Source organism: Spermophilus citellus (assembly GCF_964194105.1).
Source record: "Spermophilus citellus genome assembly, chromosome: 13".
NCBI classification, from domain to species: Eukaryota; Metazoa; Chordata; class Mammalia; order Rodentia; family Sciuridae; genus Spermophilus; species Spermophilus citellus.
The window spans coordinates 56,289,093-56,316,763 of NC_138193.1; the positions used below are offsets into that span (position 1 = coordinate 56,289,093).

At 39.4% G+C, this 27,671-nt stretch overlaps 1 protein-coding gene across 8 annotated transcripts in view; it reads right to left on the reverse strand.

Annotated features, from left to right (window-relative positions):
* Positions 1 to 27,671, reverse strand: part of ZNF638 (zinc finger protein 638) — a 124,875-nt gene that overhangs the window by 81,471 nt on the left and 15,733 nt on the right. For 2 of the 8 annotated variants that reach the window (XM_081264310.1, XM_081264304.1), the window contains exon 2: positions 26,387 to 26,500. The exons of 3 other annotated variants lie outside the window; for them this stretch is intronic. In XM_081264310.1, the coding sequence (XP_081120436.1) occupies positions 26,387 to 26,500 (114 nt within the window). Of the gene's footprint in view, positions 1 to 18,874; positions 19,098 to 26,386; positions 26,501 to 27,671 lie in introns of those variants that run through there. 3 more of the 8 variants (XM_081264305.1, XM_081264317.1, XM_081264315.1) reach the window with 2 other exon arrangements.

Sequence of the window (27,671 nt, forward strand, 5' to 3'; positions counted from 1 at the left end):
AAATAAATAAATAAAAGCTGGATATGATATGATAATGACAGATGGAGTATAACAGAGAGATCAAGGAAGAATTTGGAAGTCAAAACGAACACTGAAACAGGAAGATCACCAATGAAAGGCCAGCGTCAGTGATACCCTGTCTCAAACTAAAATTTTTAAAAGGACTGGGGATGTAGCTCAGTGATAGAATGTTTACCCAGCATGAGCAAATAAAGTCCTGGGTTCAAAGGAAAAAAGAGCCCTGATGAAATACTTATCCCAGGAACCATGTATACATTCTAAGACTTCAGCCTCTGTAGAGCTAAAATAGAGGCTGTGCATTTCAAGGGAAAGGGAAATAGACTTCACTAGAATAGTTCAGCTAAGTCACTAAACAAACAATAACAAAATAAGCCTGGGGAGGGGGAGAGTCAGTATCCAGAGTTGCTGTAATATATTACCCAACATACTCCAGTTTTCAACAACAAACATTGTGAGACATGGAAATAAACAGGAAAGGGTAACCTGTACAGAGGAAAACAGATAGGCAAAAGAAACCCTGCTAAGAGTCATAGCCAAGTAGGAATGATGCATGGCATTTTTGGTTGAAAAGTGACGCCAGCAAGCCACTGAGATGATATGATTATGTTAAGATCTGCATTCAATTGGATATTAGACCCCTACTGTCCACCTCGGCCTGCTACTTTGGAGCTCTAGCGGGACTCCCGGAGAGTTCCCATTGGTTGGGGAAATGCGGTAGGAGGGATTTCCGGAGGAGGGACCTTCTTGTTGGTGTAGTGTGGCCCGGGAGAGCCACGTGTGTGGTTCGGCATATTTCCCGGGAGTGCACGTGGCATTGGTGGGAGTTTCAGAAATAAAGTTTGTTCCTGATTGAGTGGCTCGTGATTTTGTGCCCAGCCAGACTGAGGCAAAACCCCCTGTGAAGGGGCCCAGATATTGGATGTAACAGGCAAAGACTTCATAGTAGCAATTACAAACACATCGAAAGACCTAAAAGAAACCATGATTAAGTTTTTTACAAAAAAGTATGAGAGTATCAACAAAGAAGGAGAAATGATTTCTGGCTGTACTACCAGAATTTTTCATTTTTCATTTGTCCTCCTCCTCCTCTTCTTCCTCCTCTTCTTCCTCCTCCCCCTCCCCCTCCTTCTCCTCTCTTCCTCTTCCTCTTCTTCCTCCTCTTCTTCCTCTTCTTCCTCCTCGCCCTCCCCCTCCTCCTCCTCCTCCTCTTCTTCTTCTTTTTTAATTGGGGGCTCAATGTGTTCCATGCTGGGCTCCAACTCATGATCCTCTAGTCTCAGCCTCCAAAGTAGCTGGTATTACAGGCATGTGATGCCATGCCTATTTAGTTCAGAATTTCTGATTTAGTATGTCTGGGGAACACAATTTGAGAATTACTGCTGTAGCAAATTTGGACCCTTTTGAACTGCTAAATTAGTGAGCAGCTGTTATTTTTGCCTTCCCAACATTCACCCCCACCCCCTTCTTCCCATAACCAAGCCATTTTTCCAGAGGGGAAGGATTTCCAAGTTTAGATATGGCTGAACTGCCAACTTGGAACACATGAGACACATGACTCAGTCCTAACCAATCAGAATATTCTATTCCCATGGCCACAGTAATTGATTTAGAAATAAGAAGGTAACCAATCAGAATGCTTCCTGGGATTTTTCTGCCAGAGTGATCAGAGGAGATACTCTTTCTGCTGAGATTGCTAAGGCTAATAAGATTTGAGTCTTAGGCTTTTGATGGATGGCCCTCATGATTACCAAATTGAGAAAACTTACTAGGAAAGAAGGACCTGGATGACACTTCAGGCTTTACATTCAGCCACGTCCAAAATCAGACTATCCCATACCCTTTCCTGTTCCATGAATCAATAAAATCCCCCTTCCCCTCACCTTTTTCTGGCAGTGCTAGGGACTGAACTCAGGGCTTCACACATGCCAGACAAATGCTCTACCACTGAGCCATATCTCCAGCCCAACAGTTTTCTTGTTTAAATCAAATTGAACTGAGTATTTGTTATTTGAAAACCAGAATCCTGACAAATACACAAATTGATAACATAAAAGGATTAGAAATGATAAACCATAAAATATGGAGTGTCATGCAGATTCTTCTATGTCCTAGCTATGAAGTAACTAACCTTGGTCTGTGATTACAAAGGAGCTAGTTAAATTATAACTTGGAACACTAACTTTCTACCTACCAAACCTACATTTAAAAAAATTTATAGTTCTAGATGAACAGCATGCCTTTATTTAATTTATTTTTTTATGTGCTGCTGAGAATCAAATCCAGTGCCTCTCACATGCTAGGCAAGTACTCTGCCACTGAGCTACAGCCCCAGCCCCCAAACCTACATTTTTAATGGCTTTTAGAAACATTTTAGATGGGAACACATAATTTAAGTTGATCCAATCACATTAAAGGAAAGTCTTGATTCATTTTAATAAAAAGCCCCTCCCTCTCTCTATATCAAGAATCACCAAGGAAGTCTATGTCCTTTGTGTCTATTGGCAGCTACCTTGCAACACAAGGAGCTGATCATAGGAGAAAGCATCTGTTGAGAATAGCAGAACAAAGAAAAGAATAAACTTGGGTCTCTAATGACATAATTGAACCACTGCTGATCTTGACTGGGTGGGGTGGGAAGACAGAGCATGGGAGGAATAGACAAACTCTAGATAGGGAAGAGGGGTGGGAGGGGAAGGGAGAGGGCATGGGGTTAAAAATGATGGTGGAATGTGATGATCATTCTTATCCAAAGTACATGTATGAAAACGTACATGTACTTTGTATACAACCAGAGATATAAAAAATTGTGCTCTATATGTGTAATAAGAATTATAATGCATTCCTCTGTCATATATAAAGAAAAAATAATAAATATATACTTGAAAAAAATTTCTTCTATTATTTTATTGAATAAATTTTCAGTAAAGTTAAAAAAAAGACTATAGGGTCTTACAAAAAGATACTTTCATGCCCACAGACTAACACAGATATGAGTCAGATAATCACTAGTTTTGCTTGGCTGCAAAAGTCAAAATTTGTGCCAAACTAAATTAAAGGAGACACCATGGGAAAAAAAATCCAGACCTAGGAAGATTCAAAGAACTAGAATATCCTAAAGAGCAATGGTCCTTCCTGCCCCCTCCAACCATCCCAAACTACCTTTACAGATAAAGGTAAATACCACCTGGTAATGAACCATTCCCTGGAAAAGCAGAATGGGGACAAGGGGTAGAAAAGCTATTTCTCCCCAGCTCAAAGATGATCCAAGACATAGGCCAAGACTGAAGTAGTTAAATTAGGAGAAGGAGCTAAACAGAGGACTATTGCAAAGGAACAAAAATGGCACTCACATTCAACATTGATGGGATCACAATCTTTCTAAAAGGCAATTTAGCTTAACAAAACCTTTTTAAAATGTCTCTACCCTGGATGTAGCAATTCTATGGCTAGGAATTGAGCCTGAAGAAATGAAGGCTTAATTATAGACATGCTCAATGTGATATTTAAAGTGACCAATCATTGGAAACAACTTGCCCCCAAATTGGCAAAGTTATATTTTTAATTTCACAAATGCTTATTAGGTGTCTTCTGTATACCAGGCAATGCCCTGAGCACTGAGGATTTAATAGTAGGCCAAATCAGATATGGTGTGTTGTTTGCAACCAGTACATATCAAGGTAAATGCAAAATCTCAGAGTAAGTATTCGGAAACTTTTATATCACTATGATAGAGAAGATTTATATCTGTTGTGTCTAATAATAAAAAAATTGAAGCTTATATTTTGGCTTTGTTTTTATTTCATTTTTCTTTTTAAAAATATTTTTAGTTGTATCTGAACACAATACCTTTATTTTGTTTATTTAGTTTTTTTTTCTTTTTTACAAATACCTAGGAGATAATACCTGGAAGAGAAGAAGGTCAAGGCCAAATGCAAGGAATAAGCAAAAGCTAATGACTATGAAGAAAAAAGTGAGTTTGCAGAAACAACTGAAGATAAACCACAAAATTGGTTTATATCCATACAACAAATATTACTAACATTTTTTAGATTTGTAAGATGACCTGACAAGTTTAAAGTATGTCTCATTTTCAAACAACAATATTAAGACATATATGTACATATATCTCAAAGTACATATCATTAAAAGTATGGCGTTAACAATTAGGGAAATTCAGGGAATTTTCCCCCTTATTTTTCTTTCTACTATCTCATTTTTCTACATTACATTTTTTTCTATGTGGCAAAAGCAAACTTTCAAAAACTTAAGTGTAGTCAAGGAGACAGTTCTTAGATTTTAAATTTTATCTGAAACAAAGGAAATATAGAAAATAAAATCCCTTAAATTTTGACCAAAGAATAGCAAAGTCGCAGAGTTGTTAGGATTCTTTGAAAATACCATCTTTTCGGCATGCTAAATTTTACTTTTTGGGGGGGCCCTGCCCCTATCTAAACAATATTATTAGTTCTAAGGAAAGAAACAACCTATAAATTCAGAAAATCAGAAAAGTGTGGAAAGCATTATTACAGGGTAAATGAACCCAGAAAATGTCCATAACTCACATTACAAAGAACTAGTGCCCTCCTAAAGCACCTATAAATAAATAAGAATAAAAGTAACTCTATAGGAAAGTGGGAAAATGATAAGAAAAAAAATGAATCACAAATGGCTATTTAACCTCTAAAAAGACACTCCATTTTACTGAGAAGAAAATGTAAACTGAAACCAAGTGGAGATTCCATAGCTTCATATTGGATTAGCACACATCCAAAATTTTGACTATGTTGACAGAGGTGATGGCACAGACCTATGACCCATCTATTCTATAAGCTGAGGCAGGAGGATAGCAAATTCAAGGCCAGCCTCAGCAACTCAGCCAGATCCTGTTTCAAGATAAAATTAAAAGGTCTGGGCATAAGCTCAGTGGTACAGCACTTTTCTCACACATTTTAAGCCCTGGGTTTGATTCTCAACACTACTAGGAAAAAAAAAAAAAAAAGACTGTTGATTAGAGTATAGGTGATCAGCATTCTCACTGATTCCTATCTGCAGTGTAAATTATAATCTTTCTAACAAAAGCAATTTGGTAATATCTATCAACAAAAACACATACCTAAAATAGCAATTCTAGAGAATCACAGCCTTTGGGACAGGAGTCCCCTGTGTTTCTCCTTTGCTAGCAAAGCAATAAACCTTTTTCCTTTTCCTCAAGACCTTGTCTTTGTTATTAGATTGGCATTGAGGACGAGGACCGAGCATTCGGTTACAAATTTGGCAAGCCAAGCCAGGAGCCAAGAGCAGCCCCTGCTCCAGCTTTTCTTGGGCAGGCCTGGCTCTCCAAGGAACCCCAAAATTTCCATGCCGGGGATTCATGGTGCTGGTGAGTTTGTTCAGAGCTGACTATTGGAGAAATTGAGAGACCTGTGAGTTTGCCTCCTGTGAGTAAAGGGAGGAACTGAGGGACCATCCCAGCAGCTGCCAAAGCTCTTTCTGGAAATTCCCACCTTCTCTCTTTGAACTGTACAAGTTGCTCCATCAGTTGCTCTACTTTGAGAAAAAGGAAACTGAACTGAGGAAATTCACACACCCTTGGCCATTTTGTAAATCCCTCAGTGTGCATGCGGAGACCCTTGATTCCATACACCTAGTTCCTATTTGTGGGAACAGCTGGTCCCTCTTTCTGGGGACATTTGTGGCACCACTGGTTTAAGAGTCACGGTTAAGTGGGACTTAGGGATATGTAGTCCCTTCTGATCTGTTCTAGGTTCTCATCTGTTTGTTGGCCTTGGGCTTGAGAATTCCCTCCACTTATCTGTTTTATTTGTATCTGCTACTGCCCCTTTTAAGACATGGCCAGTACTGCATTGTTTCTACGGATAGTCTCTTGGGAAAGTTCTTGGCTGGTCAGTTTAAAGGTTCCTATCTATCAGCCATAGTTTTGGCACTTCTTTCTGGTTGTCTCTGTTTCTTTTTGTACAATCTTGCAATTAGAATTTATTTGTCAGAGGTAAAGTGAGTTGAAGAAAGGGCCACCTATAAGTCTATCTAAGATAATGTTTTACTGTAAAGATCTGGCTTTTAAATAGCTTTCTAGATTATTGTAAAATCTTATAGTTGTGGTTGGTCAAAGGTAAAGTAAGTAAAAGAAATTTGTACATGCAGGTCTGTCTGTTTTTAAAGGTTCCTATCTGTCAGCCCTGGTTTAGGTGATCCTCTCTCAGCTGTGGGTTTTTTTGTTTTTTGTTTTGTTTTGTTTGTTTTTGTTTTGTTTTTTGTCTGTTACTGGCCTTTAAGACATAGACTATGCTGCATTGATCTTACCAGTAGTCTCTGGAGCAGAGAGATCTTGGCTGAACTGGCCACCTATAGGTATAAGCCTAAGAGAAAGATGGTTTGCTGTAATACAATCTGGCCTCTGAATGATTTTTCTGGATTATTATACAATTCTGACTGATGCTGAAGTTGGTCTGTCAGGGGTAGAGTACATGTACAGGCATTTATGCAGTTTCATGATAAGGGGTCTGAACCGTCAGGAACTAAATTGAAGGTGCCAAAAGGCACTGACTGCCTCTTCTGTGTAAGGATAGCAGGAATCCAGAAGAAAGGGTTGAAAAGATTTAAATCTTTTAAACCCAGTGCTAGTACTCCCAGCACTGTTTCTCAGCCTGGCCCCAATCAGCCGCAGATCATTTCATTGTGGTCAAGGACACTGGCCCTAAATTGGGGGGGAAAAAATCCCAAAAAAAGCCACCTAGGCTGTAGAAAAATGACCAAAGAGGTCCTGGGCTCTGCTCTGCCTTTCAGCCCCTTTTCCCCCTGGGTTGAGGTGGAGGCTGCTGGCCACATGGGATGTGGCAGTAGGTTCCAGCACTGTCAGGTTATGACCTGGGGACAAGAGTCTCCCCTTTTAAGATCTGACAGGAGACCCTATTTAGCCAGGGAATATTTATCACTGGGGCAAAGCAATTCTTGCTAGAATAGTATCCCATCAAACTAAATGCCTGGGGAAACCCGCAGAATAAATAACCGAACTCAGAAAAGAAAAAGGTAGAAAATAAGGCCCACTTGTGTTTTGTAGGCAGCCTCTGAAAAAGGATCTTCAAGGAAGCCTAAAGAAAAGGATGGAAAGGGCCTCCGCCATTGCATATCAATATGCCTAGTGTAAGAAAAAGGCCCCAAAGGAGCCTCTGGGTACAATTGACCGTGGGGAACTCATTTAAAGTTGGTGACATTGTGATAATGATAAGGAAGATAGGTCAGGCTCAAAAATATCCTGTGCTCCAACCCCTTAAATTCAACATTCTGGATTCTAAATTGATTAAGCATCTAACCCCTTAAATTCAAAAGATTAAGACACAGTTTTTGTATATGCTGGATTGTCCAACTCTCTCCTGGAATAAAATCATCCTGTAAACTAAATGCACAGATAATATTAATAAGGTCTGTTTCAGAACATGAATTTAAGAAAGGGTCCAAAACTAGACAAGATAAAAGAAAGCCACAGGTATGAAAATATATTTTAGTATGAAAAATTAGAAGGTAAAAGAAATGTTTCTGGAGGAGAAAGTATTATCTGGTAAAGTAGTATTCTTAGGCTAAAGTCCAAGATGAAAGTGGGCAAAACTAAGGATGTAAAGAAGTTGTGAATGTTTAAGTCAGTCACAGAAGGTGTGCAGAAGGTAAATCTCAGAAAGTTTGTGTTTGATTAAATTGGCTAAAATTAGCAGAGTCAAAGTTATTTGAACTTTAACATACTAATATGAAGCAAAGTCTGAAACATTGATCTGCTCTTATCTATGGATAATTTTATTGTATTTGTCAGGTTTATTACTTGGGGAAATCAAGTCTTAAAGGAATTGAGGTTCGTACCTGTTTTAAAATCTTAAATGATTACTTTGTGACTAAACAAACAACTGTTACTTAAGTTAAACAATACAGTTGACACCCAAAATATATGTGTATATAGGATATGTATGCATCTGAGAACTGTCCAAGCCATGTCTAAGTGTTATGTAAAAGCTTAAAATGAAAGTATATGTAAGTTTACTAGCAAGATAACCAATAAGTGCTCTTTTTTATACATTGGTCTGACATAGAAGGGTCACACTGTCATTTGAAGACCTGTCTTATCTGTTGGCTTTCGCTAAGTCAATTTCTGATGATTAACACTGTTTGCTAAAAGTTACAAGAGATTTAAGGCTATCCTTTGAGTTTTGTTAATCCATGTAGACCTGTGTTTATTGTTCCGTACACTCTGGATTCTAATGTACTTTAAAATTTAAGCTTTGGGGCTGGGCTGGGGCTCAGCGATAGAGGACCTGCCTGGCATGTGTGAGGCCCTGGGTTCTATCCTCAGCACGGCATACCTTACATGAATAAAATAAAGGTCTATCAACATCTAAAAAAATTTTTTTTTACATTTAAGCTTAGATAAATGTAAAGCTTTGGAAAGCACTTTGCCAAGTTGGTGTTCTCCAAACTAAAATTAGGTGTAGCAAAAGTCTCAGGTTCGAAATAAATTTGGTTGGTATTGATTCATATATTTGATGTTTTATAGCTAAAGTAACCTGTTGTCAAAAAGTTATATGTACAATTTTGTGTTACTCTGCACACTCGAATTGGAATTTAAAGGTATTTTTAGAAGGTATTAAGGAGAGCCTGATCTGTTTAAAGATGACATGTTAAAACACGGAATCTTCCTGCTACTTTTTCCACAAAAAGAAAGTTAAAGCTCTCTTAGCCTTTCAGTGACTCATGTTTCAGATGTAATGTTGTTTTGTGTTATTTGTGAAGAGCCCTGCCTTACTGTGGCTTTTGTTAAGTCAATTTCTGATGATTAACACTGTTTGCTAAAATTTCCAAGAGATTTAAGGGTATCCTTTGATTTTTGTTAAGGCTCTGCCTCCCACCTTACTCCATGTTAAAATGGCTCCAAAATAGGCTAGACTTCAGCTCATGTACAGTTGTGAGCAAAAGATTGATTTTGTTGTAAAGATTACTGTGATCTCAAACAGGGGATATCATATAAGGTAACTAAGCAAAGATTCAAGATTATAAAAGTCTTTTTTTTTTTTTTTTGGTTCATATCTATTACACAAACTGAATGTTTTTGCTATGTTAATTTTTTTTTGTATTTTCCTTATAAACTTTATAACTGTTGCCTGCAGTGTTTTGCAGAGATACTACTTCTTAAAAAAAAAAAAACAAAAAACCCTGGGTCAATATTTGAGACTAATTTGAGCCATAGATATTATATAATGCTGACTTCCAATACTAATACTAACCCCAATTAAATGAAACTGGTTTTCTGGGCATTTAAAACCAAAAACTTGTAAACCAAAGTCAAGGAAATATAAGGGCCAAGGAAAAGTATCCAACACTTTGGCCCTTGCCCTCTAAGGTCAGCTGGGACCCAGGGAACGACAGAGACCCCTCTCTGAGCCCTGCAACTCTGGTGAGCCACCCGAACTACGAATCAGGAAGATCTAAAGAGGACCCCAGAGAATAGGAAGCCAAGCAGTACACATTCTGCCATGAGGAGGGTCACTGGAGATGGAAATGTCCCTAATGCTTCCCAAAAAAGACATTTATGCAGCCAGACCCCAACAAATCCTGGGAAGTGGCACCACTGTTAGAGGAGAGCTAAAGGAGCCAGGAGGCTTCACACATGTCCCCAAGAGTGATCTCTGAGGACTCTCAGCTGACTCTTAAGAATATATAGGAACAAGGTCAGTTTTGACCAACTTGGTCCTAAATACCTGGCAGGAGAATATAGCTCAAGCCCAGTCCTATGTGGGTAGACATTTAAAAGGAAAAAACAATGTTGTTGTTATTGTTGTTTTTAATGTAACTTGAGATATACACTTGTGTCAGCCCTATCAACAGTAAGTAAAACTGGAGGCTATGAAGGAAAGGTTCTTGTGTGAGTGTGCCTAATAATACTAATCACAAGAGTTACAAATTTGTCCTGAATTAATTTGAGTCTGATTTCATAGGCTTACAAATCTTCCTAACCTCTTAAGATTGAATTTGATCTGTTTTTCACCGAGAAGATTATGAGTTACTGTCCTCATAGTTTTTGGAGACTGGCTGAAATAGTAATTGTTTTGTGCTAATTGTTTACAAAAAAGTAATGCTTTGCTGTCTTTATTGTTGGCTTAGCATAATCCCTGCCCTATGTATGCCTTGTCCAGTCACCTGCCATCTGCCACTGTGGACCCCTGGACTGCTCTGAAGCTGAATGCTCTTAAGGGTCCATGCCCCACAGGATAAAGAAGGATTTTGGGTTACTTCCCCAAACTTTACCCCCTTTCACAGGAAGTAGCTTTGGAGATGTCATCACTCACTTTCCATAGAAATGGAATGTAGAAATTGACAATGGGGGATTGTAACAAGGGTTCATTTTATGCTTGGACTATATCCCTTGTAGCTTTGAAACTTACATGTTTTTTTTTCCTTTTCCCCAACTTCTTTTCCCTAACCTTCTTCCTGATCTCTTCCCTAATCTTCTCCTTCCTGATCTCTCCCTATTCTCATTTGCTCTGAATTACCCGTATAAAAGCCTCCTGTTCCTGCAGATGAACAGATCATAGCCTTTGGGACAGGAGTCGCCTATGTTTCTCCTTTGCTAGCAAAGCAATAAACCTTCTTTTTCCTGTTTTAAAAAAAAAAAAGCAATCTATTTCTAGAAACTTATCCAATAGATACACTCATAAAAGCACTATTTATAATTACAAAAAATTAAGAACATCCTAAATTCCACAAACATGAATTAGTTTAACAAACAATTATATACCCAACCAATAAAAATACTATGAAGTTGTACAAATGAGTAAGAAATCAGTTTTGCATAATGGTCAGGACTGATCACTGAGCTATATTTAATGAAAAAAACAACACACACACACACACACACACACACACACACACACACACACACAGACACATAAAGAACACTATGATGGGGGCTGGGGATGTGGCTCAAGCGGTAGCGCGCTCACCTGGCATGCGTGCGGCCCGGGTTCGATTCTCAGCACCACATACAAGCAAAGATGTTGTGTCTGCCAATAACTAAAAAATAAATATTAAAATTCTCTCTCTCTCTTTCTCTTTCTCCCTCTCTCACTCTCTCTTAAAAAAAAAAAAAAAGAACACTATGGTCGGTGGCTGGAGTATACCCTTTTGTATATACCTTTTTGTTTTGAATTATGTGAATACATTGCCAATTAAAAATTTATTTTTAGGGCTGGGGCTGTAGCTCAGTGGCAGAACACTTGCCTAGCATGTGTGAGGCACTGGGTTTAATCCCTAGCACCACATAAAAATAAACAAATAAAATAAAGGCACGCTCTCCATCTACAACTACAAAAATTTTAAAAAAAAAATTAAAAAAATAAATAAAAATTTATTTTAAAATAAGGACTATAATTAAATATTCAGTTTCAAACTTATCCTATGTCTGTCTCTCAGACACACACATATAAAAAAAATTAAATAAATTATAAATGTCAGGAAAAAAAAGACAAAGATGTCCATTGTGTTATGCTGCCATGACAGATTACCATAAACTGGTGGCTTAAAACAACAGAAATGCATTCTCTTCCATTTCAGAAGACCAGAAGCTGAGAGCAAGATGTTAGCATTGATTCTTTCTGGAAACTCCAAGGCATAGGTGCCATGGTGCTTGCAGGCAATCCTTGGTGTTCCTGAACTGCAGATACACTACTCCAATCTCTGCCTCTACCTTCCCTGTGTGTCTATGTGTCCTTTTTCTTTGCAGTACTGTAGACTGAACCCAGGGAGCTCTACCACTGAGCTATATCCCAAGCCCTTTTATATTTTGGGACAAGGTCTGGCTTTGTTCCCCAGGCTATCCTGGAACTTACTATCCTTTTGCCTCAGCTTCCTGAGTAGCTGGGATTACAGGCATGAGCCACCATGCCAGGGTTATGTGTGTTCTTTTCTATCTCTTATCAGGACATTTGCATTGCATTTAGGTCTAGTAGGATCTCATCTCCATCCTTAGTTACAACTGTAAGGCCCTATTTCCAAATAAAGTTATATTCTGAAGTTTTAGGTTAAACTCAAATTGTAGCAACACTATTCAATGCACTGATACCTATAATCACTGGGGGTTTTTTGTATGTTTTTTTGTTTTGTTTTGTTTTGTTTTTGACATTTCATTGGTGGTCCCAACTATTGAGATAAGACCAAAAAAAAAAAAAAGTAAGAGTAAAAAAGATTGAAGATTAGAAACAGAATTGTCTTATTTGCAGATGATTTAACAGTCTGTATAGAAAACACCAGCTGGGCACGGTGGTACATGCCTATAATCCCAAAGGCTCAGGATGCTGAGGCAGGAGGATCACAAGGTCAAAGCCAGCCTCAGCAACTTATGAGGACCTAAGCAATTTGGCAAGACCCTGTCTCTTTTTAAAATAAAAAGGGCTGGGGATGTGGCTCAGTGTTCAAGCACCCCTGGGTTCAATCCCCAGTACCAAAAAAGAAGAAGAAAATGCCAAAGAACCTACAGATAAATCAGTAGAATAATACAGTTTAATAAAGTATCTGAGTATAAGATCAAATTACCAAGTGAAGTACATTTCTACATACTAACAAAGTCGGAAAATATTAAAACAACTACTTATGGTAGTGATAAAAATTAAGATACCAAGAGCAAATATTTAAAATTATAGCAAGATTCTATATGGAAAACTTTTTAAAACTTTATTTAAACATATTAAAAAGACTTAATAAATATAAGCTATATACTGTGTTTACAGATAAGAAAATTAATACCATAAATACATAAATTCTTCCCAAAATACATTCAAAAGAATTAACAGAATTTAATTGAATAGAATTTCAACCAAAAACCTTTCTTAGTCATACTTTGGATTTTGATAAGATAATTTAACATCTATATGAAAGAATGATGAGCCAATAAGAGGAGGTGGGGGGAAAGGTACACTCATACATTGTTGGTGGGACTGAAAACTGGTGCAACTACTCTGGAAAGCAGTATGGAGATTCCTCAAAAAACTTGGAATAGAACCACCATTTGACCCAGCTATCCCACTTCTCATTCTACACCCAAAGGACTTAAAATCAGCATACTACAATGACGCAGCCATATCAATGTTTACAACAGCTCAACTCAAAATAGCTAAACTATGGAACCAACCTAGGTGCCCTTCAACAAATGAATGGATAAAGAAAACATGGCACATATACACAATGGGATATTACTCAGCCATAAAGAAGAACATTAATTATGGCATTTGCCAGTAAATGGATGGAACTGGAGACTAACATGCTAAGGGAAATAAGCCAATGCCCCCCAAACCAAATGTTCCCCCTGATATGCAGATACTAATACACAATAAGGGGAGTGGGGACAGAAGAATAGATGAAGACTGAACAGTGGATTAAACAAAGGAGAATGAAGGAAAGGGAGGGGAGATGAAGACAGGAAAGACAGTAGAATGACTTGGATAAAACTTTTTTCTATGTTCCTATATAAATGCACCACCAGTTTAACTACACATCATGTACAACCACAAGAATGGGAAGTTATACTCCATGTATGAATAATCTGTCAAAATACACTCTACTGTCATATAGATCTAAACAGAACAAATTTTCAAAATACCTTTGGGGGGAAAAAGAATGATGAGCCAATAATAGACAAAAACTCTACTATGGAAGAAGAATTGCCCTACCAGATATCAAGGTTATAATGTAGAAGAAAATATGGCATTGTACAGAAAAAGACAAAAATGAATGAAAGACAAGAAAGCCCAGAAAAGATCTAGATTTATGGACACTTGATATATATCAGAGTTAGGATCTTAGCTTAGGCTGCTTAACATAACACCATAGGCTGAGTGGCTTAAATAATAGACAACTTATTACTTATAGTTCTGCAAGTCAGGGATCAAGGCACTGGCAGATTCAATGTCTAGTGAGGACTCTCTACCTGGCTTGAAGATTACCACCTTCTTCTGTATCACATGGCAGTAACAGACAGGGCTCTGTTCTCTTCTGCTTCCTCTAAGGGCATGGCAAATCCACCCTTAAGACCTCATCTAGACCTAATTACCTTCTAAAAGTCTCCACCTCCAAAAACCATCACAGCAAGGATTAGTGCCTTGACAGATGAATGTGGGGGGAAGGGAGGTCACAAACATTCAGTCCCCAGCAGGCTGGCATTGCAGATCAGCCAGAGAAAGAACAGACTTGTCAATGAGTGGTAAAAGTACAATTGGCTTTCCATATGGGGAAAAAAAAAAAGTGGACCTTTATTTCACATCATACCCAGAATTCATTCCAGGAAGATTAGATACTTGAAAGTGAAAAACAAATCTCTAAAATTTTTACCAAAAAATATAGGAAAATACTTTTATGACCTCAAGATAGGAAAGAATTTCTTATACAAGACTCAACACAAAGGATCAAGGGAAATATTAATGATCCTCTCCACTTTGAATTAAAACTGCTTATTAAAAGATAACTCAAAAAATTACAGAAGCAAACTAAAAGGTAAGCCACAAAGTAGAATATTCACCATAGAAGTAATTAATGAAGGGTCTTTTTTTTTTTTTTTATAATGATAGCCCTTTATTTTCCCATTAATTATCACTGGCAATTTTAGAAGATTGAGGAGTTGCCTGTTGGAAAGTATAATATTCTTTTCTCTCTTGCTCTTTGCTCCTTAGGATTCAATTCATCAGAAGACCAGTGCTTACTGCACAAGGAGTGAACTCCACTGCCTGAGGGAGGAAGGCCATTTCCTACAGACCTGCTCCTCAGGGGAGACGAGGCCAAGGACCTGCCACTACAGTGTCTTGTCAGTACCTTCGGGAGGTGGCCAGGACCCGCTTGTGTCTCGACAGGGCTTCTGATCTCCTCTTGGAGCTTCAGGAGGGCTCAGGCAGGTCTTCTCTACCTTGGAGAAATTAGCTACGAGTTCAGAACAGGAACTCTCCTTAGGGTCTTGCTGGCCCTTACCACGTTCCCCTGTTCTGGATGTTTTTTTACTGAGTTCCTCAGAAGTAGGCTCTTAGTCCCCAGTCACTGCCCAGCTTTCTCCTTGCACTGTCAGAGCTGGCTGTGGAGGAGCAGTACTACCTGTGATGTGTCCGGCAGTTCTGCACCCAGGCAGGGAACGACTGGCACTGCGTGTACCTGGTCAGGAGGCTCGCGAACCTGCGAGGGATGGAATTTGTGCAGAGCCTCTCCAGGCAGGGCCATCGATGCTGGTGGGTGTTTCCCAAGGAAGTAATTGCACAGCAGGTAAGACGCAGGTCCCTGGCAGAGCAGGAAAGCTGTGGGAACCACTCCTCACTCTCCTGTCCCTCATAATCGGCAGGACACAGGTAGGTATCTGGTCCTTGGTCTCTGCTTCAGGGTGGGTTTAGGCCACCTGCCGTGGGGCAAAGGTAGGTATGGGCATGTTTGTGTGTGCACATTTGGGTGTGTTTCTGGTTTGTAGTACACCTGCATTTTATCAAGGCTTAATTTCTAATTGAATTCTACACAGGAAAGGTGAATGAGTGTTTCTTTTAATATTTGCTTACTCAGCTTGCAAGCTGTGTCTTGTGCTCTCTGCCAGGCAGAGGTGGGTAAGAATTGAGAGACGGTGCAATGAGTTTGGCTTTCCGGCTTCTCCATTCCCAGTGCTCAGAAATTGTCAAATTTTTACTGTCTTGGGGTTAAAAAAATGGCACTGAAACTCCTGGCATCTTTAAGATGACTATCTGGGACTCAAAGATGACATGTTTTTGTCACTTTGCTTGGTGTGTTGCCGTGTGTAGAGAAAGCAAGAAGCTCCAGGTTCAGCCTCCCTTCTCCCCAGGCTCTCCATCCCTGTGGAGGCCATGCTCCTGAACACCTCCAGGACTGTCATGGCTGGACCTCGCAGGGAGTTCCAGCTGAGTTGCTTCTCACCTCCAACAGTGTCTGCTATCTTTCTTTGCCTATGGAGAAGGGTCTTTGCAGAACACCCTACCCTGCCCCACCATGACTAACCCTCTTCTCCTGGGCTGCAGAAGGACCACATGGGCCAGATGGACCAATACCTGGTGCATGGGGATGAATACAAGGCACTTCGTGATGCAGTGGGCAAAGCCATGCTTGAGTGCAAGGCCTCCAGCCTCGAGACTGCTCTGATGGTAGGATGGGCTTGCAGCTTCTCCCTGATTCCAGGTGGTATCCCTCACACCTGCATCTTCCCTGCATGTTATCAGTTACAAAGTGGAGCGAGACCTGATTCCACTGATTATCTCCAACTGCCAGTATCAAGTGGAGCAAGGTGGGGAGACGTTGCAGGAGTCTGACCTTGCCTGTCTTGTGATCCAACCAGAGGAAAGCATGGTTCCTTGTCAGCACTTTGCAATCAAAGATGGCATTATTCTGTGCTGGTTGACAACATGCCATTGAGTGGTGGATTCTGATGGGCTCATCCAGGTAGACATGATGCTCCTGAAACAGGCACAAATTCGCACAGCAAGTGAAGATGACCAAGGGAGATGGCATGGAGGCCAAACTAGGGATGTCTCTCCTACCAGGGACAACAAAGAGTTCCTCCAATTCAGAATGCTCTTCATAAGCCTATACCCCTATCCCCTGCAACAAAAAATAAATTTAAATTAAAACAAACTGCATACTGTCTAAGCATAAGCAGTGAACATCAACAACTCTTCACTTGGGTGGGAAGACAAACAAGCGTGACTCCCTTCACCTCCTTCAAAACACAGCAGTGCCCAGATCACAAATAGTCACCAACTGGCATCTTTCAATCCATCTACCCTGGAAAGAAAAGGCTCAAACATCCGGCAGCTATGGCCAAGAAAACTCCTGGAAGGCAGTTTGGGGACTGAAGGTATCCAAGCAGATGAGTCACACACCAATTCCTGGGTTTTGTTTGAGATACTGTCGCTTCTCCCCTGGGTGGAGGAAATGTTGCAGCACTGCAGCAAAGGAAGGGGTGGTTTGGTGTGGCCAGAAAGGTCCTTGAGAAAGGTAGCCAAGCACCTCTGGGCAGCCACCCATGGTGCTCAAGGGCCTCTGTGGTGGAGAGGTAAAGGCAACAGAGAGGGGATCTAGAAGGCCGGAGGGACAGTCTGCATTGCTACTGTTGTGTGGAGGCCAGTAGTGGGCAGGGGTTCCCATCCAGGCACTAGCCAAAGTAGCGGTAATCAGTGTGAAGGGTGGAGGCCAGAAGGGGCTCGGGCAGCAGCCAAGTCAGGACTCTTAAGCACCTGGAAGATGTCTCCACAGCCAGTGTGACCAATGCGGGGAATCAGCTCCACAGGTAGGTGCAAACCCAGCAATGCCCTACCCAAGGGAGGGTTGGGTGACCTGGAGGGTGTGAAGTCATTTCTTGGACACCTGGGATCCTTGCTGATGCTCTGCACATGGATTGCTTCCCCTTAGGGTCAGAGAGGGTCGCCTCTCACTCAGGGATAGCAGCCGCAGCTCCAGGAGGATGAGGTGGTCCCCAGGGTGAGGGAGAGGCCTGGAGGCCCTGGTTGTGTCCTCTGCAGCTTCCACCACTCGTGGCCAGTGGGGCAAGCTCAGGCTGTACCACTCGATAGACCCGATTTTTAAAGGGGGACTCCAAACTGCTTGCCCCACACCGTCCCTTTTCAGCCTGAAGAAGCCAGAAGGATCTTCGCCCCCTTTCCTTACAGCAGTAAGGAGTTCCCAAAATTAGAGGGGGGAATGAAGCCAGATTTAAAATTAGGTAGTCAGTGTAGTTAGGTAAATTGGGTCTAATATCATATCATTCAGTAAAATCTAAAATGGAGGCCATGCTGACAAAGATTCCGGATAACTCAGATGGAATGTTAATGAAGTCCCCAAAAGGCCCTAGGCCAAAGTCCACCCCAAAGAAATGTTAATAGAACCCAGGAAACAGCCCCCAACAGATTTGGAGATAGCCCATCCCAAGAAGTGATAATGAAGTCCTTCCTGCCCAGATTACTTGTTTGGCCCACCTGTGTCCCATCCCTCGGGCCCTTCCCCCTACATTCCATCCCCCAAACTATAAAAAGGGGAGACAACCGCACTTCCACGGATTCCACCTCTTGGGTCCCCTTCTTCCTCCGGAGACGTCTTTTCTGCTGTCCTTTAATAAACTTCTAATTTCTACTCTGAAAAAAAAAAAAACAGAGACAGGAAACTTTCTGATATTGTCACCACCAGCCACCAAGGTGACTCTGACAGAAACCACCTGGTACGTTCAGTTCAGTCTTACATCTAATTAAATATCATATTTCAGTATTCCTTGCCCAAATGAGCACTTAAATCTAAGTCCTGCAAATGATCTTCAAATAAGCTTTGTCCTTTCTGCTTGATCTCCCACTAGTGACTTTGTTTGGGGGACTCATAATTCTCTTATGTTGGTCATGTTTCTAACATGACCCCAAAAGTCATAGATCCCGCTCTAGAGAGTGAGAACAGCTTTGCTTTATTTTGGGGGGGAAAATAGTACATATTGCACTGTGAAAGTTTAGAAAGCCATTCAACCTGGATGGAGGTGTAGCTCCTGTGCTCAGTGTAGAGTACTTGCTTGGTATGTGCAAGGTCCTGGATTCACAATCTCCAGCAGCCCCCCAACCCATGATAAGTATCTCTGATTTGTGTTTCTTGGACAAATCAATGAAATCCACTCCATTATAATAGAGATTTTTCAAAACACTTGTGGAAGCTTTTATGTGGCAACACCATTGATTTTCCATGTCCAGGAATTCCTCCAAAGTGGGCTGGGGTTTTTCCGCCACCGTTTCCTGTGTTCAGCACGCCTTTGGATTCCATGCCCCAGATCCCCCAGTCGTGAAGGAAGGCTCACCTCTGCAGCAAGAGCGATCCATGCCGGCGCCCTAGGTTCCCAGGAGACACTGCTGTGCAGAAGCAAGAAGTGGAGAGAAGGCAGAGGATGCCCGGGTCTTGGGGCCACTGGGCACCGCTGGCCTCATCCGGGCACTGCTCCTGTGGCTCTAGGCTCTGCAGGCCACAGCGTACCTCCTGCCTCCAGGAAGGAGCTGCGGCACTCTGACAAGACCCCAGCCCCACTGAGAAATTCAATGAAGGATTTTATAATCTGAATTTATAAAGAACTCCTTAAAATCAATAAGAAAGTATTAAACAACACAATAGAAAAATGAACAAAATATTTGAGTAGGCCTTTTCCAGATGAAGAAACACAAATGGCCACACACAAAAAATATGCTCTACTTCATTAATAACCAAGACAATGCAAATGAAATTCATTCAATTCAGCCAACAAATATTTATTAAAGTCTACTACAGGCAAGGCACTGCTCTAGGGCTACAAGAGAGAACAAGACATACGAAAATAAATAAATAAATAGTTTAGCAAATCGCGCACACACACACAAAAAAAAATAAAGAACTTTTGCCGCAGTCTTGGCTGGGCACAGAATCACAAGCCACTCAAGCAGGAACAAAACTTTATTTTTGAAAAAGCCGCCAATACTCCGTAGGCGCCAAGAAGCCAGAATCAGTCCACCCACGGGCTCGTCTATCGTAACCCCCGGCCCGGAACCGCCCCCCCCCCCAATTCCCTCCTACTATCCTTCCCCAACCAATGGGAACTCTCCAGGAGTCCCGTAACATGAGTCCCGTAGCAGGCCAAGGTCAACAGCAGGAGTCCAATTTCCATATGAATGTAAATCTTAACATAATCATATCATCTCAGTGGCTAGCTGGCATCACTTTACAACCAAAGGTGCCATGCATCATATTATTTGCTTGTGGCTCTTAGCAAACTTTATTAATTTATCACACACACACACACAAAAAAAAGACATAGAAACTCTCTCCCCCTTGCCAGAAGGGAAAAGCAATGGTAATAAGTGCTCAGAGAAAAATAAAGCAGCAAAAGGATTGGGAAGAAGGGAGAGGAATGTCAGGTTTCACACAGCTGGCCAGGAAGACCTCACAGACAACAGGAAAACAGAGTAAAACCCTGAGGGAGGTAAAAGAGCAAACTGTGCAAATCACAGGGAAAAGGACATTCTAGGCAGAGAAAAGAGTATGTGAAAAGGTCATGAGGAAAACTCGGGAGTCCAGAGGGACTGGAGCAGACCATATTGCACACACCATGCTAAAACCAAATAGCCAAATGTTGGTGAGGATGGGAGTAATGCCAACTCTTAACACTGTTGACAGGAAGGTGCATGACAACCATCACTGTAGAAAACTATGTGTCGTTTCCCAGCATAGCTCTCCTAGATGAGTGGCCTAGAAAACGCTTGAATGTGTGTTTCAGGCAACAGTCACAAAATGTTCACAAAATGTTTAACAGCAAAGTTTAAAGCTTTCTTGAATTAGATACTTCTTTTCATTGAACAGATAAATAGCAAAATAAATGGTATATTCACAAAACAGAATACCATACAGCAGTAAAAATGCACCAGCTAAATGTATCTACTTGAATGAGTGTCAGAAACAAAATGTTGACTCTTTTTTTTAAGTAACTTGCAAAAGAATACCTATAATATGTATCCATTGGTGTAAAGTTTTCAAACATACAAATCTAAGCACTACATTGTTTATAAATGTATCCATAAGTGGGTAAGTTACATTTTAAGGTAAGAGAATAAGAAATCAAAAAATCTAAAGGGCTGGGGGTGTAGCTCAGTGGTAGAGCACTTGCCTACCATGTGCAAGGCCTTGGGGTTCAATCCCAAACACACACACACACACACACACACACACACACACAAAGCCAGCCTGGGGGATGTGCAGGAAGGAATGTGGAATCAGTAGGGGTACGTAAAGTTTCAAATATATTATTAACAGTCTATTTGTTTAAATGAGTGGTAAGTACAGGGCATTATTTTTATGATTTTTATCTTTAAATATCTCATATTTTTTACTGGGGAATGATACTGGCTAAATTATATTGTTACATTGTGTGCATCTACCAATATGTAACAACAAATCCTACCATTATGTAAAACTATAACCAATAAGTAACAATAAATCCCACCATTATGTAAAACTATAATGTACTGATAAAAAAAATGTGGAGATGATATAGGACAGATGAGACTGGACACCTGAGGAATTTTCAGGATGCAGGGTTAAGTTGTAATGGTCTAGAGGGGCTGATGCCTAAAAATCTCTGGAACCTTAGTGGGGAAATTCTTTTAGATTTATACTCAGTGGAGTGGTTACATAGCAGGTACTCTTTGTCCCATATTTTAGGACAAACAGGGGTTTCACTAGTTTTTACCACGGAAAACAGAGATAATAACAGTGAGCTCTCTTCAGACAGCCTCTATCAGACCCTTTGTCTGAAAACCTGGCATTTACATGAAAGAGGAAGCCTCAAATCACAATGAGCTCTCTGCAGAAATCCTGTGAAATCCTGTGGAAGCTCTGTAAGATCTTGCTGACAAGAAGCTTAATCATGGTAGTGGGGTTGCTGGAAAAGCTTAATTATGGTACCCATCTTTGGGGGATCATTGTAGAAAACAATTTCATATTTTTGATACTTCATTTTAAAAGTGCTTCATTTAAAAAGTTCTTTAAAAATGAACGTACCAATTTAAACTTCACTAGCACATATCTTAATATAATCCTAAAGTAAATAAGGCAGAGTATCATTTAAAAATCTTGATTATTGCAAAGATTTTTCCCCTGAATAGATTAAAAAATATCTATAGAACAAAAATTTAACTTGCATTAATATTTTTTCCTTGTTTCACTTTCTGAGAACACAACCCTTTAATAAAAAATCCTTCATATAAATAAATAAAATGCCTGTAATTTTCTCTTCAGTGACTAATTTAAAGAGGTAAAATTAGGCTGGGGTTATGGCTCATTGATAAAGCTGTTTGCTTAGCATGTGTGAGGCACTGGGTTCAATCCTAAGCAATACCAAGCCAATACACATAAAAATAATAAAAGAAAAGAAATAAATAATAAAGTTTAAAAAATAAACAAACAGGTAAAATTGGGAAAGATGACTGATGGGGAGGGGAAAAAAGCTATTAAATCCTACCTAAACTGGTAAATCTGACTTAGACTTTTCTTTTTTTAATTTTTATTTTTTTTTACTTTGCATCACCAGCCCTTGTTTTTTTTTTCTTTTTAGTTAATTGATGGTACAATGTATTTTGACATATTTTTCTTTTTTTTAATATTTATTCATTTATTTTTTAGTTCTCGGCAGATACAACATCTTTGTTGGTATGTGGTGCTGAGGATCGAACCCGGGCCACACGCATGCCAGGCGAGCGCGCTACCGCTTGAGCCACATCCCCAGCCCCTTGACATATTTTTCTTTCTTTTTTTTTTTTAATCAGGGAAAATCCTCAAGAAGTTCACTCATCTGTCTAATGACAGATAAATCAACTCAATGAATAGCAGAAATTTAAACTTTAATTCCACATAATTTTAACATTATATGTGCCATCATTGTTCTAAGTGCTTTTACACTTATTAATTCATTTAACCCTGAAAATAATCCTGCAAAGTGGGCACTATTGCTGTCTCTGTTTTGTAGAAAAAAGAACCGAGGCACAAAGTTACGGGATTTGCTGAATGTTACACAGTTAATAACTGGGAGTCTCTATTTGAACCCAGGAACAGTGCTGGAGAATCCTTATATTACAAAGTATTAGTGGAAAAGGACAGTGGGACAGAGATCAGAAAGGAGAGGAAAGGAGAACAGAATGCTAAGGAGGCAATACCAGTGTCTGCAAGAGCCCAAGAGGCAAGGTGCCTAATACACGGATCAATATTGCTTTTCAACATGTATGAAATACTTCACAGAAATCATGGGCAAGCATTGTAAAATCTTGCCAGAACAAGCATTCTAATCATTCCAAAAGTTTTGAAATATAAACATTTTTAATCTTTCTTTTCCTCATTTCCATCAAGGAATACCTGATCTCTTCCAAATTTGGTGTTTAAAAAAATAGAGTTCTGTCACCATCTTGTGGTGTTTTGTAGTATTGCTACTAAAAACCTTTAATCTGGACTGGGCTCCAAGAAAAATGCTTAAGCCAATTTTAGGGCTGCTACTTTGCCTGCTTTTGATAATTCTGATTACCTACCCTGGGCTTCTGAATTTATCTACACCACTTTTTTTGTGTGTGGTACTGGGAATTGATCCCAGGGCCTGGCACATTTTAGTAAAGCACTCTATCACTGAGTTACATCCCAGTAAATCACTCAGGCTGGATTTGAACTTCCTGCCTCAGCCACCCAAGTAGATGGGATTACAGGCATGTTCCACCATTTCTGCCTATCTACATCATTTTTAAAGCATATTAACCAAAACTGGGCACAATCCAGTCTATTAATTTAATGCCAGATTAAGACTAGCTATGCCCCAAACCTTTACAATTAAGGAAAACCATCTCATCGAGCCCTCCTGAGGGGAAGACTGTGTCACTTTTTATAGTTACAAGTCTCAAGATAGTTCTTTGCTTTGGGTACTGGAGTTTGAACTTGGGGGCACTCAACCACTGAGCCACATCCCCAGTCCTATTTTGTATTTTATTTAGAGATAGGATCTCACTGAGTTGATTAGTGCCTCACTTTTGCTGAGGCTGGCTTTGAACTCTCCATCCTCCTGCCTCAGCCTTCTGAGTCACTGGGATTATAGGCATATGCCCACCATGACCAGCTCCAAGACAATTCTCTATGCTGAATCCATTCTGGGTTCCCTTAGTTTAAACCAGTAATACATTACATCAAATCATAATTCTTATGTTAGTCACTATCTTATTTCCTCACTGCAGGGCTGGTCTCCCCTCTCAAGGGTCTCTTCCCTTCCCTTGGGAGGAAGGAGGGATATGCTGGCACTGGGGTACACTGCAATACCAAGCCAATACTACAGGCTGAGAATTATGAGTCTTTCAAGTACAGATCTACTTGCTGGTAGCTTCCTGGTATTAGCAACTAAGAATTCAAATTCCAGATAGAACTTAAATGAAATCTGTTTTTGCCTTGATTTTGATCAAAATAATCCTTGAAAATACCTTAAATTCCTTATTCAGCTATAGCATATACAGTTCTATGCAACCCATTCTAAAGACCAGTTTGTCTCTTCCTCTAATTTTTCACTTAGCTTTCTTTTCTTTTCTTTTTTAAAATGGGGATTGAACACAGGGGTTCTCTACCCCTGAGCCATATCCCTAGCTCTTTTTATTTTTTATTTTGAGACAGGCTCTCACTAAATTGCTTTGGGCCTTGATGAGTTGCTGATCTTATGATCCTCCTGCATCAGTCTCCAGAGTCACTGGGATTTCAGGCATGCACCACTTTGACCAGCCACTTAGCTTTCCTGATGACCCTATGTTCTTTAAAAGAATATATTTTTCTCTAATGTTCTCAATCTAAGTCAGTATGTTCCTAAACCCTACCTACCCACTGATTTATGAAAATCTGTAGAGGCTATCCTTTGGCTGAACCCACAATCCAGGAGCTACTGGTATTTAAGGGTCAAGGGCCACACAAAATTCAAATTCTACAATGTGTATGACACTGTCTTAATTGTTCTGCACAGTCAGAAATCCAATACTATTCACTTGTCTGGCCTCCTCAATTATGCACAATTTTTCTTTATAAGTGGTCAGAAAAACCCTTAAAATTATTGAAACACTATTTCCTAGACTGTTTTAGGACAAACCACACACAAAATGGAAAAAAGCACAATGGTAGTCCCTTGCCCCTGTTGAATAATTTTAAATACACACACACACACACACACACACACACACACACACACCAGAATCAAAAAAGCAAATTCAGCAAAGATAAAAAAATCAAAACACAAAATTAATTGTTTCTATATACTAATAATGAAAAGAAAATTAAGAAAATTATTTCACTTATAATAGTATAAAAGAATAAAATAGTTCACAGGAATAAACCTAACCAAGGAGGTAAAAGACATATACTAAAAATTACAAAATACTGCTAAAAGAAATTAGAGAAGGCAAATAATGGGCTGGGGATGTAGCTTGATTGGTAGAGTGCTTGCCCTGTGTTTGATTCCCAGCACCATGAATAAGAAGAAGGAGGAGGACGAGGAGGAGGAAAAAAAATAATGAGATATCCATATTCATGAATTGGAAGATTTAATAATGTTACAATGGCAATAATACCCAAAGTAATCTACAGATTCAATGCAATCCTTATCAAAATAAAAAACATACCTTTGCAGAAACAGAAAAAAATCCATATAAAATTCATATGGAATCTCAAAGGATCCTGAAATGCTAAAACAATTTTGAAAAAGAGCAAAGTTGGGGACTGGGATTGTGGCTCAGCGGTAGACCCTCGTCTAGCACGTGCTAGGCTCTGGGTTCGATCCTCAGCACCACATAAAAATAAATTGTGTCCAACTACTTCTAAAAAAATAAATGTTTTTTTAAAAAAGAACAAAGCTAAAGAATTCACACTTCCTGATTTCAAAACCTACTACAAAGTACAGTAAAAAGAATGTGATATTGGCATAAAGACAGACATAAATAACAATGAAATAGAAAAGACAGCCCAGAAATAAACCTTCACATATATGTTCAAATGCTTTTTAGCAAGGGTACAAAGATCATTCAATGGGAAAAGGACAGTCTTTTCAACAAATGGTGCTGGAAAAACTGGATATCAACATGCAAAAGAACAAAGTTGGACCCTTACCTTATGTCATATACAAAAGCTAATTCAATTTAAGAGTCAAAACTATAAGCCAGGCATGCTGGCACATGCATGTAATTCCAATAACTCTAGAGATAGAGGCAGAAGGATCACAAGTTTAAGGTCAGCCTCAGCAACTTTGTGAGGTCCTAAGTAATTTATTGAGACCCTCTCTCAATTAAAAAAAAAATGGAAAGGGATAGGGATGTAACTCAACGGTAAGTTACCCTGGTTTCAATCCCCAGAAAAAAAGGAGTTAAGACTATAAAACTCTTAGAAGCAAACATAGTGTGAAAATTTCTCAACATTGGATTTGACAATGATTTCTTAAATATAACACCAAAGTAGTATCATATTCAATAATTACCAGGCAACTAAAGAAAATACACATAAATAGACGTCATCAAAATTTAAAATTTTTGAGCTTCAAAGGACAGTGAAAAGGCAACTCATGAAATGGCAGAAAATACTTGCAAACAATACATCTGATAATGGATTAATACCAAAATATATATATATATAGAACCCCTCAAAAATAAAAAACACCCCAGTTTTTAAATATGAGCAAAGGATTTCAATGAAAATTTCCCCACAGAAGATACAGATGACCAACAAGCACAGAAAAGGATGCTCTGTATCACTAATCACTAGGAAAATGCAAATAAAAACCACAATGAAATACCACTTAATGGGCTGGGGATGTGGCTCAAGCGGTAGCATGCTCGCCTGGCATGCGTGCGGCCCGGGTTCGATCCTCAGCACCACATACCAACAAAGATGTTGTGTCCGCCGAGAACTAAAAAATAAATATTAAAAAAAAATTCTCTCTCTCTCTCTCTCTCTCTCTCTCTCTCTCTCTCTCTCTCTCTCTCTCTCCCCCCTCTCTCACTCTCTCTAAAATAAATAAATAAATAAATATTAAAAAAATACCACTTAATACCCATTAGGATGGCTATTTTTTTAAAATTCAGAAATAGAAAATAACAACTGTTGGTAAGGGTATAGAAAAAGTGGAACATTATGCATTACTGTTGGGAATGGAAAATGGTATAGCCACTGTGGGAAAATAATATGGCAGTTAGTAAAAATCTAAACATAGAATTACCATATGATTTAGCAATTGCTCTTCTAGATATATACCCAAAAGAGTTGAAAGCAGGAACTTGAACAGATATAGTTACCACACTGTTCACAGCAGCATCATTCACAACAGCCAAAAGGCAGAAACAACTCAAATGTCCATTGATGAAAAGATAATAAGCAAAATGTGATCAAAATATTCAGAAAGATATTATTTAGCCTTAAAAATTAAATTCTGGAGTTGGAGACTTAGCTCAATGGTACAGTACTTGCCTAGCATGCATAATGTCATGTATTCAATCCCCAGTACCTCAAAAAGAAAAGGAGAAAATTCTAATACATGTTATAGTATGAATGAACCTTGAAAGCATTGTGCTAAATAAGACCAGACAGACACAAACTTTATTTGACTCCTGTTATATGAAGTACCTAGAATAATTAAATTCATAAATATTGTAGAATTGTGGTAACCAGGCTGGAGGAAATGGGGAATGGGAAGTTATTATTTAATGAATATCGAGCTTCAGTTTTGATTGATATAAAATTTCTGGAAATGTATAGTGGCTATGGTTGCACAATAATATAAATGTACTTAGTCCCCCTGAATTGTATATTTTAAAGTGGTTCAAATGACAGAGAGAGAGAAAGGTATCTAACTGTAACTGAGAGAGAGAAAGGTATCTAACCGGCCCCATGTGGCCTTGGCCAAAATTAAAAAAAAAAAAATTAAAGTGGTAAATTTTTATGTTATGTATATTTTACAATTAAAATTTGGACCTGAATGGTACACATTCATCTTTTCTCCCATTGATCACTTACTTTAAGTTACCAAAATGAGAATAATTGCTCTTGGCCATATCTCAAATCCTAGGTTCCGGTTTGATCAA